Genomic DNA, 24015 nt, shown 5'->3' with positions numbered 1-24015 from the left:
ACAGTGTTCTGAACAGCACTGTAAAGCATGTCCGGAGTTATGGTTGAGGCATTGGCGTCGGATGTTATCTTTCAGGATCCCTAGAGATGTCGGTCGATCACGAGACACTTGCGACTATAGGTAACCCCAAAGCCAATCATCGCACGGACTGAGGTCTGGGGACCTGGGAGGCCAATCATGACGAAAGTGGCGGCTGAGCACACGCTCATCATCAAACGACGCGCGCAAGAGATCTTTCACGTGTCTAGCAATATGGGGTGGAGCGCCATCCTGCATAAACATCGTACGTTCCAGCAGGTGTTTATCAGCCAGGCTGGGGATGATGCGGTTCTGTAACGTATCGGCGTACCTCTCACCCGTCACGGTAGCAGTTACAAAACCAGAATCACGCATTTCCTCGAAGAAAAAATGCCCGATAACGGTCGATGTGGTAAATCCAACCCATACCGTGACTTTCTCGTCGTGCAGTGGAGTTTCCACGACAGTTCTAGGATTTTCGGTAGCCCAAATTCTGCAGTTGTGGGCGTTGACAGACCCTCGGAGCTTGAAATGAGCGTCGTCGGTCCACAACACGTTACTCAACCAATCGTCATCTTCCGCCATCTTTTGAAACGCCCACACCGCAAATACCCTCCGCTTCACTAAATCGCCAGGTAACAGTTCAGGATGCCGATGGATTTTGTACGGATAGCATCGGAGGGTACGCCTAAGTGCCAACCAAACAGTAGTGTATGGAATGCCGGTGCGACGTGCGACTGCACGAGCGCTGACTTCCCCGTGCATAGACGAACTCGCTACACTCTCCATTTCTTCCTGAACTGTCTCAGCAGCATTACGCCTTGTGGTCGGTCGGCCACTACGGGCTCTATCGTCCAAACAACCCGTGGCTTCGAACTTTCTCGCCACAGCTGCATTTGTCAACGGACCTTTACCCGTTCGAATCCCCTACCTATGGCGATAGGATCGTAACGCTGAACTAGCACATTTCCCATTCTGATAATACAGCTTCACTAAAAGCGCCTTTTCAGGTAACGTCAACATGCTGCGAATGCTGGCGCATCTGATTCTCTCTATCATTACAGTTCCTTTTATACACGATTGTCATGCGCAGTCACTGACGTTTTGCTGTCCAGCGCCACCTGTTGGACATTTTGTGAACTTTGTTTTGTTTTTGGTTCTAATAAAACCCCATGTCATTCCAAGCATGTGTGTCAACTTTTACCTCCCTACCTACATTATTCCGTGGTTTATTAAGTTTTCGAATTTATGCTGACTTTTTGATCACCCGGTAGGTGTAATCTGGTCCACTACCGTTACGCGCGAGTGTCCCTAGACAGGGCTGTGAAGGATCCAGTGGAGCGTTTACCCGCAGGCGACACACAGTGGTCCGCCAGCCGCTCGCTCAGTTCTCGCCGCCGCGGCGGAAGCGCGCCCGTCGGCAGACCGAGACGCGGCTTTCTCCAATTTCCATGCAGTCTCCGCCGCTGCCCACGAACAATGGGGAGTACGTAACGCCGCGGTCCCCCCTGAGGCGCGACCTCGGCCATTATTCGGTACCGCGACCGCCTCCTCGCCTCGCCCTCGCTCCCTGCCCTTTGCCAGCCGGTTCGCAAACGTCTGCCGAGACGCTTATCTGGTGCCATCCATCTCCGGACGTTCACAGACTCTTTCGGCAGGAAATCGTTCCTCCCAAATACAGGAGGCGGTGTTTCGTTTTAATTCCTCGTATATCCTGAGAGCCGTGCCGATTTAGGACAGACGACCTTTTACGGCAGGGTGACCTTCTCCGTGTGCCACAGGTTACCCTATGACGAAACACGAGGAAATTTATGTAAACAGTTTGCCACACTTGCAAAAACGTCGTCATTTTTTATCTTCTCACTGTTAGACTTCTTTCTCTCTTTCCCTCTATGTCGACGCCCGTCACTGGTCTTCCCTTTTGTGTGTGTGTGTGTGTGTGTGTGTGTGTGTGTGTGTCATCTGAGTCATCAGTCTCCTGACTGGTTTGTTGCGGCCCGCCACGTATTTTCTCTCCTGTGCCAACTTCTTCATCTCGGAGTAACATTTGCAACCTACGTCCTCAATTACTTGCTGGAAGTAATCTAATCTCCGTTTTCCTCTACAGTTTTTGCCCTCTACAGCTCCCTCTAGTACCATGGAAGCATGGAAGTTATTCCCTGATGTCTTAACAGATGTCCAACTTTGAACATGGTTGACGTTTGCAGCATCCGTATACACAAATTTGAAAAATATGTAAAAATCTGCCAACCGGTTGCATACATTTTCTATATACCTTGGCCAGGTTTCGTCACCTCTAAGGGTGACTTCATTAGAAGTTGGCACATTTTTACATATTTTTCAAATTAACAGATGTCCTATCATTTTGTGCCTTCTCCTTGTGAGTGTTTTCCACACATTCCTTTCCTCTGCGATTCTGTGCACAACCTCCTCGGTCCTTACCTTATCAGTCCACCTAATTTTCGACATTCGTCTGTAGCACCACATCTCAAATGCTTCCACTCTTTTTCCGTTCCGGTTTCCTAACACTCCACGTTTCACATACATACAATGCTGTGCTCTCCAAATACATTCTCAGAAATTTCTTCCTCGAATCAAGGCCTATGTTTGATATGACTAGACTTCTCTGGGCCAGGAATGCCATTGTTGCCAGTGCTATTCCGCTTTTGATGTCCTCCTTGCTCCGCCCGTCTTAGGTTATTCTCCTGCCTAGGTAGTAAAATTCCATAACTTCATCTGCTTTGTGCCCATCAATCCTGATTTTAAGTTTCTCATTTCTGATACTCGCCACTACTTTCGTCTTTCTTCGATTTACTCTCAGTCCATATTGTGTAAAACTTTTCTTCCCATTCAGCAGATTCTGTAATTCTTCTTCACTTTCACTCAGGATAGCTATGTCATCAGCGTATAGTATCATTGATATCCTTCATCTTGAATTTTGATTCCACACCTGAAGCTTTCTTGTATTTCCATCATTGCTTCTTCTATTTACAGATTTAACTGTAGGGGCGAAGGACTACGTTCCTGCCTTACACACCTTTTAATACGAGCACTTCGCCCCTGGTCGTCCACTCTTATTAATTCCTCTTGGCTCTTGTACGTATTGTAAATTACCCTTTCTCTCTATAGCTTATCCCAATTTTTTTCAGAACCTCGAACAACTTGCACCATTTTACATTGTCGAACGCTTTTTCCAGGTCAACAAAGCCTATGAACATCTCTCGATTTTTCTTTAGTCTTTCAGCATCAGAATTTCTTCTCTGGTTCTTTTACATTTCGTAGCACCAAAGTGATCGTCATCTAACACACTCTCCATTTTCTTTTCCATTCTTCTGTATATTATTCTTGTAAGCAGCTTGGATGCACGAGTTGTTAGTAGTTTATATTAACGATCCAAAGGATAATGTTGCAGGGTCCTTATGGCTATTGGCGGACGGTGGTGTTGTCTACAGGGCAGTTCCAACGCTAAGAGACTATGTCGAACTGCAGCAGTACTTGCAGAGGACCGGCGATTGGTGCAAAGACTGAACGTTCACGAATGTAACATACTCGAATTATCCACTGCTGCTCGATTGCGTTGCCCGCAGCTCGTGGTCGTGCGGTAGCGTTCTCGCTTCCCACGCCCGGGTTCCCGGGTTCGATTCCCGGCGGGGTCAGGGATTTTCTCTGCCTCGTGATGGCTGGGTGTTGTGTGATGTCCTTAGGTTAGTTAGGCTTAGGTAGTTCTAAGTTCTAGGGGACTGATGACCATAAATGTTAAGTCCCATAGTGCTCAGAACCATTTGAACCATTTTTCGATTGCGTTATTGCTGACATACCAGTCGAGACTGCTGGTACCGTCAAATGCCTAGGAGTAACCATGAGGAGCGAACTAAAGCAGAGTACTACATAAAGCAAATTGTAGGCAAAGTTGATACCGGGCAGACAGCCTTAACGAAAAATTCGTCCACGAAATAAGAGGTCTGCACATCGCTTGCAAGAGCGATTCTTGAGTATTGGTCATCGATCTATGTCTCTTACAAAGTTTGGTTAAAAGAAGGGATAGAGAGGGCTCAACGGAGAGCCGCATGACTCGTCACTAGAGCTGCAAATCGTGAAGGTTTCCTTCGACCACGTCTGTCCCCCACAAGGCAGAGAGGCCGTACTGTGCACCAAACACTTCGTAACGGCGTAACCCCTTCACATCTGCGCCTGCTGTCTGACAAGAAGTGGTGGACTCTTCGCAACACTACGTGTCATTTGATACCTCTGGTTGGAGACCACAGTAGGCAGGATAAAGAATTACCCTCCCATGCGAAGGCTGTCGTTAGTAACAAAACACAGACGGCTGCGTTTCGAGTGCTGGACTGGTGGTGAATGACGTCGCGTTGTGTCTAGCGATGAACTGCAAATCTGCACTCGCCGGATGGGCATCGTCGGCGACCTGTTTTGCGGGGGCGTCGCGGTGCCGGCAGTCATCGGGTATGTCTTCAGGTCACAGCAGGTAGTGACTGAGGGAACGACGCTATACCGCGGACATCCTGCTTTCTCGTGTCTTACCTCCTATTCGACAATATCGTGGTGCCATTATTGAACAGGACAATGCAGTCCACACATGGGTCGCGCCTCTGTGAACTGTCTGCGTGATGTTGAGCTACTTCCGTGACCATCGAGATCCGCAGACCTGTCACCGATACAACGTGTTTGGGACCAGCTCTGACGTCACCTCCGTGTCACTGCCAGTATCCAGTATGTCAAGGACTGATCAGAATGCTTGTAGACCAGTTGGTCTCAGGAAAGGACGTAACGGCTTTAGGACAGCCTTCCCATCCAAAGCATTTCGTGTATCCAGGCCAGAAGGGGTGCGACGTCATAGTGACAAGTGGACTCGTACTGCAAAGTGCTTCATCAATTTCAGTCAACGTTGTAGCGGCCGAAATAACATCGCATATCCTCTCAACCGTTTACTCCTCCCCTCCTGGGCGCTTCATTCCTTTTATCGGGCAGTGAACATCTCGTTAAATGACCACGACGAGAAAATCGGAGATACTGAAGTTCATAATGAGCGTTACCGACTGTGACATTCCATACGTGCTGTTCACAGATGGAACGAGGAAGGAGGGGCGGGCTGGATGGATAAGTGGCATCAGAAGTGTGTTCGCCATACACTGTGAGCTGGACTGCGGAGTGCAGCTGCGGATGTGGATATATGCTGGCATGAGAGTGAGACAGGCAGAACAGACTCGCAACCAAATTTCCTCATTAACCTCAGATTCATAGTCACTTTCGTTCAATATTTTAACTGAGCCAAAGAATGAGGCAGTGACGTCACATATCTGTGCCTGAATTGCTGGGTGTAATTGTTCAGAGCTATCATTGTCAAATTCTAATCATGTCACTGCAGGCTACTATGAACTACCAGTCGCATGTGAAAAAATGCAATTTAGTACTCATAGAATTGATTTACATTGTACGTACAACACAGCGTCGTCAGCCATCTGGCATCCACATAGAGCTGTTGCTCCTGGTAATGTCATCTTTCCCGCTTCCATTTCATCATTTATATGGTGCTTTCAGAAGTCTCTTAAAATCCAGCAAGGAATTTCCTTACTCCAGCGACCATCCATTCGTCTGACTATACGTCTCTCTCACCTCCGTTTCCTTCTCACTGCAGTTAGCCCGAATCGACGTGCAGGCTTATTAGTCCTTTCGCTACCTTTTTTATTTTACGGAGTGAAGACACTAATGGGATTATATTAATTAATTTCATAGTCTGAAGTGATAATATAAACATATTTTCCGCCATTATTTCAGGAGACGACTGCCTAAAAACTAGAACACGTAGACACACATTAGTGGACACAGCATCTCTCCAAGTTCTTAACTCACATTACAGGCGGTCTGTATGTCACGCGACTAACGTCAGGAAGTACGTGCACTTCATTGACATGAATTGTCCTGGAAGGTTTCGCAGCAGCCCGATTTGCAAATGTGTTCATTGGATTGGCTATCTGCAGGCGAGAAGTAATCCAGAAATTAGGAATGGAGCAGAATCGATGGTTTACAATGAAGCTTGAAGATGCGTAACAACAACATGAAGCAAACTGCCAATGCTTCTCTGCCATCATCCAGTGGAACAGATACATCCAACGGTACTGAAAGGTTTAGGGTCCAGCCTAGGAGTCACACCACAAAAATTTGAAATAAAAATGCCTCTGTTTCAATACTGAGGCGAGGGCCTCTTATAATGGTAAAGTCATTATTTTTGTAGCCTTATTCGGCTGAGTTTTTCAGTCGACGGCCTTTATGAATTACGTCAGCATTCACCTCTCAAACGGGGCGTTTCCTTGCGCCAAATATTCAGTCGGCAAAATAGCAAAGATTTTTAAAGGAATGGTTAGAGGAACTTTGTCAGTTTGAAGTCGGTTCTATTTCTTCCATCTCTCATTTCATTCACACCGAGACCCTTAAAATATTTACTTCCTGTTGCCAGAAGCGGGTTCTTGAGCTCCTGAAGCGCTGGAAGCGCACGAGGCCTCTTACGACCGAAGGTGGCTGGGAGTTTACTGACTCGTGACGTCAAAGCTAGACCATGTGATCACCACCGAGCATTTTTGTGCGAAGTTCAAAAATCAAATAAATGTATTTAAAACTATGACAGCATTTTTATGAAAGTATATTTTTTGTGCTAATAATTACAGTACTGTAACTGAAAACAACTCCAAGAATTTGCCAACCTTCCTATTATAGCAGTATGGCAGCTGAACACCTTATGAAGACATTATACGTAGTAAGAAGTATAGACTCAAAGGAATTTGCGAACATCAATACCCCCTAGTCTTTAAAGAATCGAACTCCATTGTGTGAAACAGCCCCGTGCAAATGTGCTACGAATATATATATATATATGCGCCCGTCTCCTTGGAGCGTCAAGTCTGCGGCTGGCGCGCTGCCAAGATTGAGTAGCACCGCCTTATCGGCGGGGTCAAAGGTCATGCGCTCAGAGAGCTACCGTCGTCGTGCAAGACAGACAATATATAAAACAATTGAAGACGTCGAAATGACAACATCAGCCGCCGACAAGAAAAAGAATACTATCAAGTCTGTCGCCGCGCACTCGCTATTGGATGGACCCGCAGTCTTCTGTGGTTGCAGACTGAACTTCAGCATCGACATCAATGATTCCTTTACCCATGGGAACGGATGGTTAACAGTTGCTATTGTACGTGGTGGTACAGGCGTACCTAATGTATCTGGACTGGAAACTTCGTCGATCGTGATATCATAGCCTATCGGACATATCATGTTACAGAAAATGCAGATAAAGACTTCGGCAAATCAACATATATGTCACCCTCACCTTTCTCCTTGTATACACGTAGTAGACGTAAGATATCAGTTAATGAAACTGTATTTATATGGATTAAAGGTAAAGGTACCTGTGAATATGTTAAATTTGTAGGATATTGTACAATGTATTTTCACAAATAAAGTGATCTGTAGCGTAGCTTAAAAACGGACAAGGGTACATCTAGAATCTGTCGACATAGAGTATGCAACAGCATGTTACGTCAGCTCTCTGAGCGCATGACCTTTGACCCCGCCGATAAGGCGGTGCTACTCAATCTTGGCAGCGCGCCAGCCGCAGACCTGAAAATATATATATATAGTTAGACCTGAAACTATATATATATATATATATATATATATATATATATATATATATATAGTTTCAGGTAAAGAAGTAGTAGATAGTAGATTAAAGTCTAATGCCTGATGCAATGAAAAGCTAGAATGTACTAAGCGATAAATTTTTCCTTTTATTATTTTGTATCACTTGTCAATGACAAGAAGATTCCTAAAGCTTTCAAGTTACGTGTAGAGCTTCTTGGTTACCGCAAAGTGCTCGGATCCTTAGGTATTGGGTGACTATAGTCTGGGTAGTTGGAGCGTCATGTGTTACACACGTACAAAGTTTCTAACTTTAATACTTATCTCATCGTGTTATACTTCTAACATAAAATTATACCTCTTAATGATTAGATTGTGACAGCATTTTAAAATTTTGAATTCGGTGCATAATTATAAGAAATCAAATTTTTGGTGCCCTTGTAAGCCAATAGATAGGCGTTCTGCAACTGGGAAATGGGTGACATTTTTTAGCCGTTCATTAATATAGATGATTGTTGTGGATTGGCAAGAGAGCCAACCCGTTTTTGAGAGGAAGCCGAAAGGCACGCGTTTCGCTCACGCAGGCTGGCGTGAGGTCTGGAACAGGTCAAGGTAATTAGACTAGCAAAAAAGGACGTAGCTGTGGAATACTTAACTTTAATCCATAAATGGTGAACATCGCTCTTGACGGTACATGTTTTACAGCATCAATAGTAACTTGTAATGGCGCCTTGCTAGGTCGTAGCAAATGACGTAGCTGAAGGCTATGCTAACTATCGTCTCGGCAAATGAGAGCGTATTTTGTCAGTGAACCATCTCCAGCAAAGTCGGCTGTACAACTGGGCGAGTGCTAGGAAGTCTCTCTAGAGCTGCCGTGTGGCGGTCCTCGGTCTGCAATCACTGATAGTGGCGACACGCGGGTCCGACGTACACTAACGGACCGCGGCCAATTTAAAGGCTACCACCTAGCAAGTGTGGTGTCTGGCGGTGACACCACAATGATTATTTGCAACTTTCATTTCAAGGCTGATTGTCAGTGAAAGTAGTCTAATTGAATAAAAAAATCAAAAAAATCGCTTAGTATTTACATTTATTTTGTTATTTTGCATTTGTCTTGTCGTTGCTTATAACTACATTTCGGTTTTCTTTTTTCCAAAATTGAAATACTGATTTTTGGGTGAACATGAATCTCAACTTTTTGTGATATAGTTGTTCGTGCCAATGTTAAGGAGTCGTGTTGGATAACGTGATGTTTTCAGTTCTTTTCATCTCATAAATTCGTTCAATCGAAAATTTTATACACAGTAAAATATTTAACTTCAGTTGCTGAGTTACAGGTTTTTAATTGGAAAATTAATCTACAATATTATTTTTGAAGGTTATTTGTCACAAAGTTTCTCGTGTCAGAGCCCACATTACAAGTTCAGATCCTGAAAACGGATCTGCACTGCAGTCGCAATTAAGAGGGACGTTCAATAAGTAATGCAACACATTTTACTCTCGGTCAGTTTCTGCTAAAAAATGAGGAATTTGTTACGTAGATGGTGGAACAGTTCTGCTTCAGCCCCGTTAGTTTCATGAAGTTCCGATGGGTGGGAGCTCTATACGTAGCCCTCAAAATGGCGCCTGTAACGGAGCTGCGTTTCTAGCAGAGAACTGTCACTGAGTTTCTTTTGGCGAGAAACCGGAGCATCGCAAACATTCGTAGGCTCTTGCGGAATGTCTACGCAGACCTGGCAGTGAACAAAAGCACGGTGAGTCGTTGGCCGAGGCGTCTGTCATCGTCGCAACATTGTCGCACAAACCGGCAGCACGCAGTCGTTGCTCCTGCAGTGTTGGAACGTGCGGACATTCTCATCCGAGGTGATTGAGGGAACACAATCAATGAAGCAGTACGCGGATTATGGGGACATTGTTGATGCAGCAAGACGCTGGTTCCGACGTCGACCAGTAGAGTGGGGGCATACTGGCCCTGCCAGTAAGGTGGCGTAAGGCCCTCACATGGAATGTAGATTATGTTGAAAAATAGGGTTTTGCAGCCAACATAGTGAGGAATAATATGGTGTGATGGAGTTGTGAATAAACGAATGTGTTGCGCTACTTACTGACCGCCCCTCGCACCTGAGCCAGAAGCTTGTGCTGTGGTGTGTTGTGCTGTGCTGTGCTGTGTTGTTGCCACGCGGCTGATATCGCGCCCCCTCCCTGGCTGCCCACAGCCCGACTACTACCGAGACGCGGCGCACTTCCGCCGCCAGGGTGACGGCCCGTGCTACCAGCTGGAGATCCCGCACGCCAAGCTAGACTTCACCGGCGCCTACTCCGTCGTCGCCCGCAACTGCCATGGGGAGGCCAAGGCCGTGATCTCGCTGCAGATCTACGCCAAAGGTAGGCCATTCCCTCATCTTCTATCGTCTAGTCTACTCACTGATCTCAGACTTGCACCGCTTCGTCTAACCCAGCCCAGCATTGGCCCTGGACTGACTCTGTTTACGACGACCTAACCTATGACAACGCTATCAAGCATTGCACGATACTCGAAACTAACAACAAATCCCCCCCACCTCCCCGCCCCTCGCAAAACTGACCCTTACCCTTAACATTAAAGCTTGAGTATTGCGAATACATAGAAAGAAGGGTCCTTTATTGTATGATTATATGATAGCGGAACAAACACTGGTAGCAGTTACGTCTGTAAAATATCTGGGAGTATGCGTGAGAAACGATTTGAAGTGGAATGATCATATAAAATTAATTGTTGGTAAGGCGGGTACCAGGTTGAGATTCACTCGGAGAGTCCTTAGAAAATGTATTCCATCAACAAAGGAGGTGGCTTACAAAACACTCGTTCGACCTATACTTGAGTATTGCTCATCAGTGTGGGATCCGTACCAGGTCGGGTTGACAGAGGAGATAGAGAAGATCCAAAGAAGAGCGGCGCGTTTCGTCACAGGGTTATTTGGTAAGCGTGATAGCGTTAAGGGGATGTTTAGCAAACTCGAGTGGCAGACTCTGCAAGAGAGGCGCTCTGCATCGCGGTGTAGCTTGCTGTCCAGGTTTCGAGAGGGTGCGTTTCTGGATGAGGTATCGAATATATTGCTTCCCACTACTTATAGCTCCCGAGGAGATCGCGTTTGTAAAATTAGAGAGGTTCGAGCGCGCACGGAGGCTTTCCGGCAGTCGTTCTTCCCGCGAACCATACGCGACTGGAACAGGAAACGGAAGTAAAGACAGTGACTCCGCCATACACCGTTGGGTGGCTTGCGGAGTATAAATGTAGATGTATCTGTCCCAGATAGCAAGAAAACCTAGTGGCAACTATTTATTCACAACCGATACAAAACAGTTACATGTTTGCACCTGTTGCTGTCTCTCAAAGTAGCCACCAGCGTTGTGTAGAACCCGTTGCCAGCGATGTGGAAGGCGTAGTATACCGTTAGTAGAGCCTCTTCTGTTGATGGTGCGAATGGAGCGGTCTACTGCCTGTCGAATCTCTGGAACAGTTCTGAAGCGAATGCCGCGAAGTGGTTCCTTCATCTTCGAAATTAAATCAAAGTCACAAGGACTTAAGTCATCTGTGACCAGCTTTGCGAAAGAAGCGGCGTCACTTTCTGCACAACCCACCCATCATTTTGCACGACAATGCGCGGGCGCATACAGCGCAAGCTGTGGCTGCTCTGTTCGGTCTATGGGACTGGGAAGCACTGTACCAGCCACCATACTCCCCAGACTATATCCTTGTGAGTTTGATTCGGCTCCAAAGATGAAGGAACCACTTCGTGGCATTCACTTCAGAACTGTTCCAGAGATTCGACAGGCAGTAGACCGCTCCATTCGCACCATCAACAGAACAGGCTCTGCTAACGTTATACTACGCCTTCCACATCGCTGGCAACGGGTTGTACACGACGCTGGTGGCTACTTTGAAAGACAGTAACAGGTGCAAACATGTAACTCTTTTGTATCGGTTGTGAATATAGCAGGGGCAGCGGAACACATACACACACAAAAGGACTGAACTTTTACAAGCTCTCGTAGCCAGTGGCTCCTTTTCCTAGCAGAAGAGTTGAAGCGGAAGGAAGAGGTTGGTTGGTTGATTCGAGGGGAGGAGACCAATCTGCGAGATTATCGGTCTCATCGGATTAGGGAAGGATGGGGAAGGAAGTCGGCAGTGCCCTTTCAAAGGAACCATCCCGGCATTTGCCGGAAGCGGTTTAGGGAAATCACGGAAAACCTAAATCAGGATGGCCGGACGCGGGATTGAACCGTCGTCCTCCCGAATGCGAGTCCAGTGTGCTAACCACTGCGCCACCTCGCTCGGTGGAAGGAAGAGGGCCGAAGGAAAACGACTGGAGAGGTTTGGGGATAGGGGTACAGTTCAAAAAAGTCACCCAGAATCGCAGGTCAGTGGAGACCTAACGAACGGTATGAGAAGGAAAGCTTTAATGATTTCTTTTCTTCTCTCTGTTCCCCTTCGAGAACACATTGTATCATGTAAACGTAGAAAGCTAAAACCTGATACGCCCTCATACGTCATCGAGCCTGAGGCGCGCCTTTAGTAAACCATTCAATAACCAAACACCTACACCTATGTGTGTGATGTCCTTAGGTTAGTTAGGTTTAAGTAGTTCTAAGTTCTAGGGGACTGATGACCACAGCTGTTAAGTCCCATAGTGCTGAGAGCCATTTGAACCATTTGATCCGACGGCATGCCGACAGGCCGGGTGTAAACGGCAAAGCCAACGGTGGAAACTTCCCACCTTTCGCAAGCAAAACAACTCCAAATCTGTTCACCCAAGTTCTGGCAAGGTCATGGTGACCTTCGACTGCAGGGGTCCTCTGCTCGCCGAGTTTCTCCAACGTGGAACAAGAGTCAATGCGCAGCGCTGTGAAGACACTTTGCAGAAACTGGGACGCGCTATAAGTCAAAAAGCCCATTCGCTATCGCACAGATTCACCTTGTCGCACGGTAACGCCCGACCCCACACTGCCAATCGAACAAAGACTGCGCTTCAGCGATTTGGTTGGGAAACGCTGCAACATCCTCCGTGCAGCCTGGATCTTTCACCGTCTGATTTCCGCGTCTTTGGCGACCTGAAGAAAAACAGGTACGTACGTCGGTATCAGTGGGACGACGAAGCTCAAGAGTCGGTGCAGTTGTGGATCCATCTGCGGCCGACCGCCATCTACAAAACAGGAATTGATCGGCTCGTCTCCCAGTGGGATGAATGTCTTAACGCGTGTGGCGATTACTTTCGAATGGAACCATTCCATGGTGGGCGCTCGGTTTTCATTTGAATGCCCCTCGAGGGATAACACTGAACCAAAACGGATGTATCACAATGGCCACAAAAATGAAAATGATCGTATGGCATTGTTGGCCGGGAGGCGACGTCGGCGACTTGCGAGTCAATGATGATGAAAATGATGATGAAGGACACACAACACCAAGTCCCCTGCCGAGAATCAAACCCGGGCCCCCCACGTGGTAGGCGGTACGCTACCGCTACGCTACGGAGCCGGACACCACAATGGCCACAATTAATAGGCAAACGGCGTTACTGCTATTTCACATAAACCTATACTACGCCAATAGTCACATCTACAAATTACCCGGTAGTGACTGTCGCTAACAATGCGGGATAGACTGAACATTTTACGCATGCGATGGTTTACAGTTACAGAAGAAATCTGAACGCGTTTACCGAGCCACTCGCCTCAGTGCTTAGACATTTGTCTCGTGTTTGCGAGGGTTTCAGTTTGAATCGCCGTCCGGCCATTCAGTTGTACGAGGGTTGTTTTTTAAGTAAGGGCCGTTCGCGCGTATAGTCCCGTAGTTCGCGCGGACGCCGCATCAAGCCACCGCGCCACTTGCCGGCATCCTTCCCGTTCACACTGATGCAAGTTGCAGCTCTGTAGCTGACGTGTACGCATCGCTGTGCTGCTTTATAATGTTTACGACTACTCAATCGCCCGCCGCGTGTGAGATACGGTCAGTGATACGTTTTTTGACCGCGAGAAGCCTATCAGCTGTAGAAATTCATCGTCAGTTAACAGAAGTTTATGGCTTGAATGCAATGAGTGAAGGTAAAGTGCGTCAATGGGTTAGAGAGTTTAAAAATGGCCGTCAAAACGTCCATGACGAAGAACGCTCAGGCCGGCCCTCTGTGATCACTGATGATTTGGTGGCTGCAGTCGAAACATAGATTCGTGAGGACAGAAGATTCACAATATCCACTCTTTCATTGGAATTTCCAAAAGTTTCGAGATCGGTTTTGTACAAAATTGTGTCTGAAAACCTGAACTTTAAGAAACTGTGTTCTCGGTGGGTACCCATACTCCTCACAGAGGACCACAAAGGGAAGAGATTTGCCACTTCATTGGACTTTTTGATTCGTTACGAGGAAGAAGGGGATGACATGTTGAGTCAAATTGTCACTGGAGATGAAACATAGGTATCCCATAACACTCCCGAAAGCAAGCGACAATCGATGGAATGGCGACACACAACCTCACCCGTCAAGGTCAAAGCCAAACAGACGCTGTCAAAGCGCAAGATTATGGCAACTGTTTTCTGGGGCCGGCGCGGTGTTTTGCTAGTGGACTTTATGCCACGAGGAACGACAATCAACTCAGATGCCTACTGTGCAACTCTAAAGAAGCTCCGCAGAGCAATTCAAAACAAAAGGCGCGGCATGCTGACAAAAGGAGTTTTGCTCCTGCACCATAACGCTAGGCCTCACACCTCTCAAAAGACTCGTGATTTGATTGATTCTTTTGGTTGGGAAGTTTTGGACCATGCACCATACAGCCCCGACCTTGCTCCTAGCGATTTTCACGTTTTCCGGTACCTGAAACACCATCTTGGCGGGCAGCGCTTCAATGACGACGATGAAGTGAAAGCGGCCATGAACTCTTGGCTGTCGGAGCAGGCGACCGAATTCTTTGAAGAGGGAATTAAAAACTTAGTTGTACGGTATGACAAGTGCTTAAATAAACAAGGCAACTATGTAGAAAAATAGATAAAAGTGTGTAGAATCAGAAAATAAAAGTTTTTTAACAAAAGTATTTGTATCTTTTTTTAAAAATAAAAACGGCCCTTACTTAAAAAACAACCCTCGTAGGTTTATCGTGGTTTCATAAGGATGACTTATTTCAAATGGACACACCGAGCGAGGTGGTGCAGTGGTTTGCACACGGGAAGCCGGCCGTAGTGGCCGAGCGGTTAAAGGCGCTACAGTCTGGAACTGCACGACCGCTACGGTCGCAGGTTCGAATCCTGCCTCGGGCATGGATGTGTGTGATGTCCTTAGGTTAGTTAGGTTTAAGTAGTTCTAAGTTCTAGGGGACTTATGACCACAGCAGTTGAGTCCCATAGTGCTCAGAGCCATTTTGCACACGGGAGGATGACGGCTCAAATCCGCGTCCGGCCATCCTGATTTAGGTTTCCCATGATTTCCCTAATTTGCTTCAGGTAAATGCCGGGGTGGTTCCTGTGAAAGGGCACGACCTCCTTCCTTCCCCAACCTTCCCTAATACACTGTTTAGTCGCCTCTCCCGAATCAACCAACCAACCAAATTAACTAAACTAAAACTAAACTCCTCCTGAACAGGCCATGGAGACCCAATGGTACCGACCGGCCGCCGTGTCATCCTCATACCACAGGCGTCACTGGATGCGGATATGGAGGGGCATGTGGTCAGCACACCGCTCTCCCGGCCGTATGTCAGTTTCTGAGACCGGAGCCGCTACTTCTCAATCAAGTAGCTCCTCCGTTTGCCTCACAAGGGCTGAGTGCGCTCCGCTTGCCAACGGCGCTCGGCAGACCGGATGGTCACCCATCCAAGTGCTAGCCCAGCCGGACAGCGCTTAACTTCGGCGAACTGACGGAAACCGGTGTTACCATTGCGGCAAGGCCGTTGGCAACCAACCAAATTGACTCAGCCAATTTCCTTCTCCGAACTTATCCAGTCAGAGCTTGATCTTGCTCCAATAACCTCGTCTTCGACGGGACATCAAAAGCTAATGCTCTTCTCTTTCCATCCTGAATATGAGGCGAGATCAGCAAACGGCCTGGCGTAAAAACCTCCGGTTTGACCAACTATTGAGTATGACTCACTACCATTGCAGGAGGGATTCAGATTTATGGTATTCGTAACGCGTTCCTTTGTGTTACGCGAGCATGCATTACAGTCCAAACGAGAGACTTCTTAAAGCATTAATTTGTCTTATTAACATACATGTGTAAAAGTTCCTCTATTCACAGTCCTACTAAAGTATTCAATCTTTTCTACATTTTCCTTCAATTATGAGTGAAATGTCTTTTGAACGTACATACGAATTTCCTAAAAGTATTTAAGTATGTACGAACTTCCAGCATGCTGGAGTAGCTTGGTTCAGCGTCTTTAAATAAGTGCCTACAGATGCGATGAAGCAAGGAATTGTGTGGAAAGGGCATCTCCCTTCAGCACAAACACAATCTCCTAGGCATTCACGAAACCATGAAATGACAAGTCTGTAGCAGTGGCGGACGTATCTCCTCGCAAATGTGATAAAAATTTCGTAACTACAGTCAAGCAAAAGTGGCATCCAAAACAGGCAAATAAAATCTGAGGAAGTGCTGTATGTATAATCAAAATATCAGAGTATGTGTAAGTAACTTTTATCACAGGTACTCGCAAGATGAAAGTCGAAGCCGTAAAGTAAAGCAAATCGGATTTGTTAGGTGGCATGGTCTTGCAAAGTAGCGTTGCGTGTTATTACACAATGAACCAGTCTCTAAAGCGTGGTATATTTTAAGTATCATTATATAACTTTGCGATTCATTCTGTTGTGCATGATAACTTCATTACTGCTTGCGCCGAGAAGACGAAGTACTATTCCTTCTCGGAGTTGTTTATTGCTAGAACATACCGAACGATCTATATCGAGAACAACATCGACGCCTCTTCGCTCTTCTTCGTACTAGATGCTGTGGGGCGGCGGGTAGAATTATTGTTTTATAAAATGTTCCTATTATTTATGCTGTCTTTTGCCGTTCTCAACACTGGCTCTCTAACTACAATATTGGCAACCAGAAAGTGATTAGCAAAACGTGAAGCCTGTAATTAGTAGTTCCTAGTGCCCACTTCATCTGAGAAATACACTTATAGCTACAACTTATAGCTCTGAGAAATTAGGAGATTGTCTGGGATTCATAATCAAAAACGATTTTGATTAAAAATAGTTCAGTATATTCTGAAAGTCACAGATAAAAAAAAAAGAAGAATCCACACAATCTGACTATCAGAGCAGTTCAGAGTCTAATGCGCTGATGCAACTATAACTGTTCAAATTAAATGTTTAAGTGAATGCTCGCCATAATTTGATGTTAATGTTCATCAAACGCCACGCTAAATAATGGTAGAATGTCTGTCCCGCGACGGCACCTGAAAATACGACATACGCAAACTGAAGATAGATAATTAAAGTCAACCCAGAATTAACACTTCACTCGAAAATGATTTCATGGTTACGCGTATCCCGAGTAACTTAATAGGGCATCCGAGGCTGTTTATAGCAATGATACCGACACGACGCGACTCCCGACACAGGTGGCATGCTATTCAGCGTCTGGAGAGAACTGGGGCCTTCTTTTCTCACGCAGCGTTCATATATATAAAGCCGCGGTGCGGACGGCTAAGGGAACGCCTGATCAAATCGGCTCTCCCGACTAGCCGCTAGGCTAGTAATGCACCACATTAAGTTATTGAATAAATCATAGCTTCTTTTGCTGATGGCCGATGAAGCTCTCAATTGAAATGTGCATTCAACACACAGGTAAGTAATCATAATAAAAGTTTGACGTGGCTAAGTTAAATATTTTGGGCGAGAGAATTAATTTAATTACACTGCACGCAGTAGACGAGCTCTGAACTTTCCCTTTGGAGATACGCTATCGCTATAGTTTTATAGTTATTCAAATGAAACTTCTCATATCTTTATGGTTATAGCGGATCTCCATTCTACTTAAATATAAACATCCTAGCCTTATTTATTAGCCTACTTAATCTATCTTGCTTCCTTAATTTTTAAGACAAAAACCAGAAAATTATGAATTTCAACTAAAATCTTAATTTGTGAGATCCAGAATACTGTTTCTACTAAATTATTATGAAAAAGGAATCTAAATATAAATTTTTAAGTTTCTAGCTCTTTTCTGTTGCGCCAATGATTTTTACAGAAAAACGTCCAAATTTCGAAAATGGTTAAAGTTATCGAACTGATATTCAACACATATTAATTTAGTATTACTCCTGACATGCTAGAACCGTTTCAGGCTATTTGCTTGATTTTCAAAGTATTGCGCAACATTTATGACGTCAGAGCTAGTTACAGCGGACTGGCTGGCACACAATGGAAAGACTGATGTGAATTTACTACGGCGTGAGTAGGCTGCTTCCCTACAATGCGTTATATATCGTTTCTGACTTGGAAATTAGTCACTGGTCACAGATTATAGAAAAACTTGCTAATAGCGAGACGTGGCGCCCGCATCCCATTACAGTGTATCTAGCTACACGGCGACACATGTGTCCGGCCCAGAGAACCGACAAGGAACACTGGGGAACGCGTCGGAACAGGACTCTCTCAGCTGGTCAGCCCGTGACAAACGGTCCCACGCCCGGTCCAGATAGCTATGGAAATGTTTGGCGCTCGCTGTCGAAGTCTATCCACGAAAACGTCGCCGGCCGCGTTGCCCTGTTGGCGCCTTAGAAGGATATCGACTGGTGCGACCACAAGCTGCATTCTCGGTCACTCTGAACACCTGTCCCCAGCACTAAACAGCACCTGTGTGGGCACGCAGGGTGTGGCATATGTTGTAGAGCAACGACTTGTTTGGCAGATTTCGTATTCCAATCGTGGACGATGGGAAAGCAATGTTTCAGGAAATAAACCTTCCACAGTTACACTTTAAATCTCTATTCACTAGCTATGACTAGTTTCAGGGCTATACGGCGTCCGGCAGTTTGTCATTAAGGACTCCTGGCTCCTAACGTACGCCGGACAGTACGATGACAGCTTGCGGTCTGGTTTTAACAATTGTGAGCATTTGATAATGCTCGGAATGAGCATTAAATAATGAGACTTTAGGCTCAGAAATAATAATGACGAGATAAATACAGAAGTAAAATGTAATGGTGAAAGATTTTTCTCCTGAATATCATCAGCTAGGAACGCACAACAGTTTCATCATGAAAAAGATTGTTTGTACATAACTGGATTAAATGTCCCCATTTCTATGATTTCATCTTCGTGATCGCAGTGAGTCGTTTACCTGCAAAAATCAGAATGATCTTAGATTCCACTCTGAAACTTTATTCGTGAAACACCAAGATTTCACACAATACTCACTATGGTTTCCCACACGCTGTCATATATGTTGAGCTTATGGTTTATGCTTAACAGCTGTCAAAACCTCTGAACAGCTCAAATCGTTGTACAAGCTAAATTGGACGCCACGATTGATTTAAACGGTAGTTCGGACGTAAGTTTCAACAGTAGAACCAGTTGCGTAGCAAACAGCTTCTCATTTGTGAATATTACTCCCACTGCCTCGTACCCTCGTAACACCGATCGATCGTCTTCCCACGCAAAACTCGAAGACTCGTTTCTGCATAACTTGCTCAGTCACGTAGTGGATGTATGTTGACAGGTGTTCGCCTACGCAGGATTATGCTGCAGCCCACCATAGCTTACTGGACCACACCATACCGATGGCCACTTCGTTGCTTCCCTTCACACTTGAATTAAAGTGCATCGTGCTGATTTTTTAAATTACCATAGCAGCCTTGGGAATCAAGAAAAGTAAACGGATTACGCGTGCCGTCCCCTCAACTGGTACAACGTATGTCGTGGTTCTACTGTTGTTGCGATCTTCAGTCCAAAGACTACTCTGGCACAACCCCCTACGCTAGTCTACCCCTGCGGGCCCCTTCTTTCTTCTTCACTGTGTAACCACCGCAACATGCATTCATTTTCCCACAATCAAGTCTGCGCCTCCATCTAAATCCCCCGCCCCCCAACATACACACACACACACACACACATATTTTCCTCCATCAACGAATGACGATTCCTTGACGCTTTAGGATGTGTCACATTAGCAGATCCCTCCTCTTACTGAAGTGTGCCACTAATTTCTTTCCTCCCCAGTTCGATTCAGAACCACTTCATAAGCTCTCCGATCCTCCTATCTAATCTTCAGCATTCTCCTGTAACAACACATTTCAAAAGCATCCACTCTCTGCTCCTCTGAGCTATTTGGTGTCCAGACAGATATATTCACTCAAATTTCTAATCACTTAAGTCTGTATTCGACTTGAACAGATTTCTCTTTTTCAGGACTGCTGTTTTTGCTATTGCAAGTATGCATTTTAAATCCGCTGTATTTCGGACATCGTCACTTATTTTGCTCCCAGATAACAGAACTTATCTACTAAATGTAGCGCCATTTTTCCCCAACCTAATTCTTCCAGCTCCACCTGATTTCATTCGACTACATTCCGTTTCCCTTTACGTGTAGGTCCTCAGTGTCGACGTCGTTTCTGAGTGTTAAAACCATTGCACCGCAGGCTGCCAAATTCTTTTTACAAGATGATCTTTATCGCACCTGTTTCCACGTAGCAGTAAATGAGTTTCAAAAATGACACACATTTCACCGACGCGACATCAAACAGTGTAACGATGTTCAAGAAAGTGTTTTACGCTTTTAATTTCTTGATAATCTTATCACAGGCATTTGAAAACGGCCACAGACCGCAACTGGTCATCAATGTAACGTAATACATGATGCAGTATAGGCCATTTTAAATGAAGAGTGTATCAGAATACGGTGAACATTTAAAATGGTTTTAGGATTGCAAAACCATTCCGCTTGATTTATTTTTGTTGATGTTCATCTCATAATCTCTTTTCAAAACTGTATCCATTCCATTCAAACGCTCTTCCAACTCCTCCTATTTGTGAACGACCACCTGGAGTTCTCGATTCTGCCACTCGCATTATATGTTTGCAACGTTAGTTGCTTTTGAGTAACATCTTTTGCCATGCAAAACTCAAAACACTTGCCATAAGATCTTCTTTTAAAAGCATACTTGGTTTGTTGTTGTTGTTTTGTCCAGAACCTGCAAACTCCGTCTTCCATGAATCAAAAATCGTGTTTTTTTGTTGTTCTGTCCAGAACCTGCAAACTCCGTCTTCCATGAACCAAAAATCTTGTTTTTCTGACTGTCCATTCTGTATCGCCATCCTCACCTGCTATTGAACATCGAGGTATCCAATGCGTCCCAAAACTACAACGCTGTTTCTAGAACACGGTTTGGGCGTCGTTATCTGTGGAGTTACGATCTATAGTGTCTTCACGTCTGCCAATGTACTGAAGGACTACGTCCTCTCGATGGACTAATGTTTTCTGTTTGTTAGCCTGGATGGGCGTGGCGTGCCTTTAAAAATGAATGGAAATGATTGAAGAGCGGGATGGGAATTCTCAAAATATATTATGCAGTCGAATAAGTGACTAGTATTGCATATTTGCTGTGAAACGACGTTACAATGTAGTGCAGAAATAATTTAAAAATCACATCACCACCATCACCGTTCTGACCTAGGACACGTCTTCATATCCAGCTCTCCACGCAATCCTTGACATTTGCTACCGTCTTCGATTTCTCATAACTGTTTACTATCCTTTTACTATCCACCATCTAGTATCTTCTGCGTCCTCTTCTTCTTCTTCCATTCACCATTCCTTCTATAGCATCCGTCATTAGAAAGTCTCTTCTCGTCCAATGTCCAAGCCAATTGTGTTTCCTCTTCCTGGTCACCTTTAAAATTTCTCTCTCTTCCCCCACTCTTCGCAATACTTCCTCATTTCTTTTGCCCATTTTATCCCTTCGAACCTCCTACAAATCCACATCTCAGATGCTTCTATCCTTCTTTCTTCCTCTTTCCTCAGTGCCCACGTCTCAGCTCTGTATAACGCCACGCTCCATGTGAAGCACTTCGCCAGTCTCTTCCTCAGGTCCCTGTCCATGCACTCTTATAGAAGCCTCCCCTTCCTATTAAATGCCTCCTTGCCAATTGCTATACCTCCTTATTACGTCTCATGTCGTCCATAATAATGCTTCCCAGATATGTGGAAGCACTATCTTGTTCTATATCGTCCTGTTCTATCTTTATAGCTGTTGTTACTTTTCTTGCACTTATCACATACGTTTTGTCTTTTTCTTATTAATTCTCATTCCGAATTCCTCACAGATCTTATTTACTTCTTTTGACATTCCAGTCATACTTCTATCGCTCTCTGTCAATAACATTATATTATCCGCAAATCGAATACACTCTGTCCTCCTACCGCCAATCCACACTCCTCTATTCTGTTCCAAACATTTCTGAACAATATTGTAATTGTGCCAGAGACAGAAAATTACCTGGAAGAGCAGCTGAACAGAATGGACAGTGTCTTGAAAGGAGGATATAAGATGAACATCAACAAAAGCAAAACGAGGGTAATGGAATGTAGTCGAATTAAATCGGATGATGTTGCGGGAATTAGATTAGGAAATGAGACGCTTAAAGTAGTAAATGAGTTTTGCTATTTGGGGAGCAAAATAACTGATTATGGTCGAAGTAGAGAGGATATGAAATGTAGGCTGGCAATGGCAAGGAAAGCGTTTCTGAAGAAGATAAATTTGTTAACATCGAGTATATATTTCTGTGTCAGGAAGTCGTTTCTGAAAGTATTTGTATGGAGTGTAGCCATGTACGGAAGTGAAACGTGAACGATAAAAAGTTTAGACAGGAAGAGAATAGAAGCTTTCGAAATGTTGTGCTACAGAAGAATGCTGAAGATTAGATGGGTAGATCACATAACTAATGAGGAGCTATTGAACAGAATTGGGGAGAAGAGGAGTTTGTGGCACAACTTGACGAGAAGAAGGGATCGGTTGGTAGGGCATGTTCTGAGACATCAAGGGATCACAAATTTAGCATTGGAGGGCAGCGTGGAGGGTAAAAATCGTAGAGGGAGACCAAGAGATGAATACGCTAAGCAGATTCAGAAGGATGTGGGTTGCAGTAGGTACTGGGAGATGAAGAAGCTTGCACAGGATAGGGTAGCATGGAGAGCTGCATCAAAACAGTCTCTGGACTGAAGACCACAACAACAACATGCTCCAACAGTACTGAGGAGACGCAGTGGTCTTGACTCACTCCCCTTCCAGTTGTGCTTTCCTCTGACATCTCATGAAGGAGCAAAAAATTACACCGATCAACAGACAGGATTCATTGTTCTGCACATCAGGAAGCACTCCTTGCTAAATTTGCAGGCACGCAGCAAGTGAAAAATTGATCGTACGAATAGTAAAATATCTCAACTCGCACACATTATTCCGCTGTCGGTTGCAACAGCAGCTCGTCATGCAAGAGACGAGCCAGTGGAGACAGTAGCGCCGCAGAAATCGGTGTGAGTGAGAGGGCGGCGCTGGTGCCTGGGAAGAGAGCAGTGTGTGTGTGGACCAGAGGCCGGGCCCGGGGAGGTGTGTGCTGTGTGACGCGATGCGCCGCTGAGATAGGCGGCGCGGCCGCTGGCGCCGGCCCGGTAATTGGGGGTTCCCCGACACCGCAATTACGGCGCGCCGCCGCGGCTGTAAATCCCCGCCAGTGGTCGCCGCGCGCGGCGCGACAAATTCGGCGAACTGGCGCAGCGGCGTGGCTCGTGACCGACGGAAAAAAAGGAGAGATGTTCGGGGCTCCGCTCTTAACGCCTTTTACTGCTCCACCCGAGCGGAGCGATTTCGTGCAGCAGTTGCACTGCGTACAGAAGCACCGATACGGGTGGCGATACGTTGGCGTGGCACTACTATATTACCAGCACTCTGCTTAAGGGGATATTCTATCTCGACACCCGACCTGAGTCTCCACATCTACATTACGACCCTCTTACTTTAAGGTCAACGGTATGGGAAGTGTGCCAACAAATCTCTTCCTTACGTGCTGCAGTAAGCCGTAGTTGGACGGCAAAGCTGAAGAGGCCTCGTTTCGACCTTTGATCTGCAGGTGCTTCTTTTTTTAACAAACGTAACACTGGCTGGCCGCTGCTGCGTGCTCGTTCTGTTCGGTATTGTGGACGCTTGTGCCGGATTTCGATATCGATGAGATGGTGAATTTGTTACCCCTGAAGAGGATGGACTTGTCTTTCAGCGATCCTTCTGAATGGCTTGAAGTTTGAGCTGACTAGCCAGCCCTAAGAGAGTAAGTTTTCCTGTGATGCCGAGAGTTTTCCATCAACTTTTGGAAATAATCTACAT

The 24015-nt window shown here is 45.6% G+C and overlaps 1 protein-coding gene across 1 annotated transcript in view; it reads left to right on the top strand.

Moving 5' to 3' along the window:
- The window catches only part of LOC126481726 (muscle M-line assembly protein unc-89-like), a 1115867-nt gene that overhangs the window by 973719 nt on the left and 118133 nt on the right, over positions 1 to 24015 (top strand). The window contains exon 40 of the mRNA XM_050105679.1: positions 9885 to 10053. Coding sequence (XP_049961636.1) covers positions 9885 to 10053 — 169 coding nt within the window. The remainder of the gene's footprint in view (positions 1 to 9884; positions 10054 to 24015) is intronic.

Source organism: Schistocerca serialis, chromosome 5 (genome assembly GCF_023864345.2).
Source record: "Schistocerca serialis cubense isolate TAMUIC-IGC-003099 chromosome 5, iqSchSeri2.2, whole genome shotgun sequence".
Classification (NCBI taxonomy): domain Eukaryota; kingdom Metazoa; phylum Arthropoda; class Insecta; order Orthoptera; family Acrididae; genus Schistocerca; species Schistocerca serialis.
The sequence above is the reverse complement of the archived record's forward strand: the minus strand, read 5'-3'. Positions and strand labels throughout refer to the sequence as shown.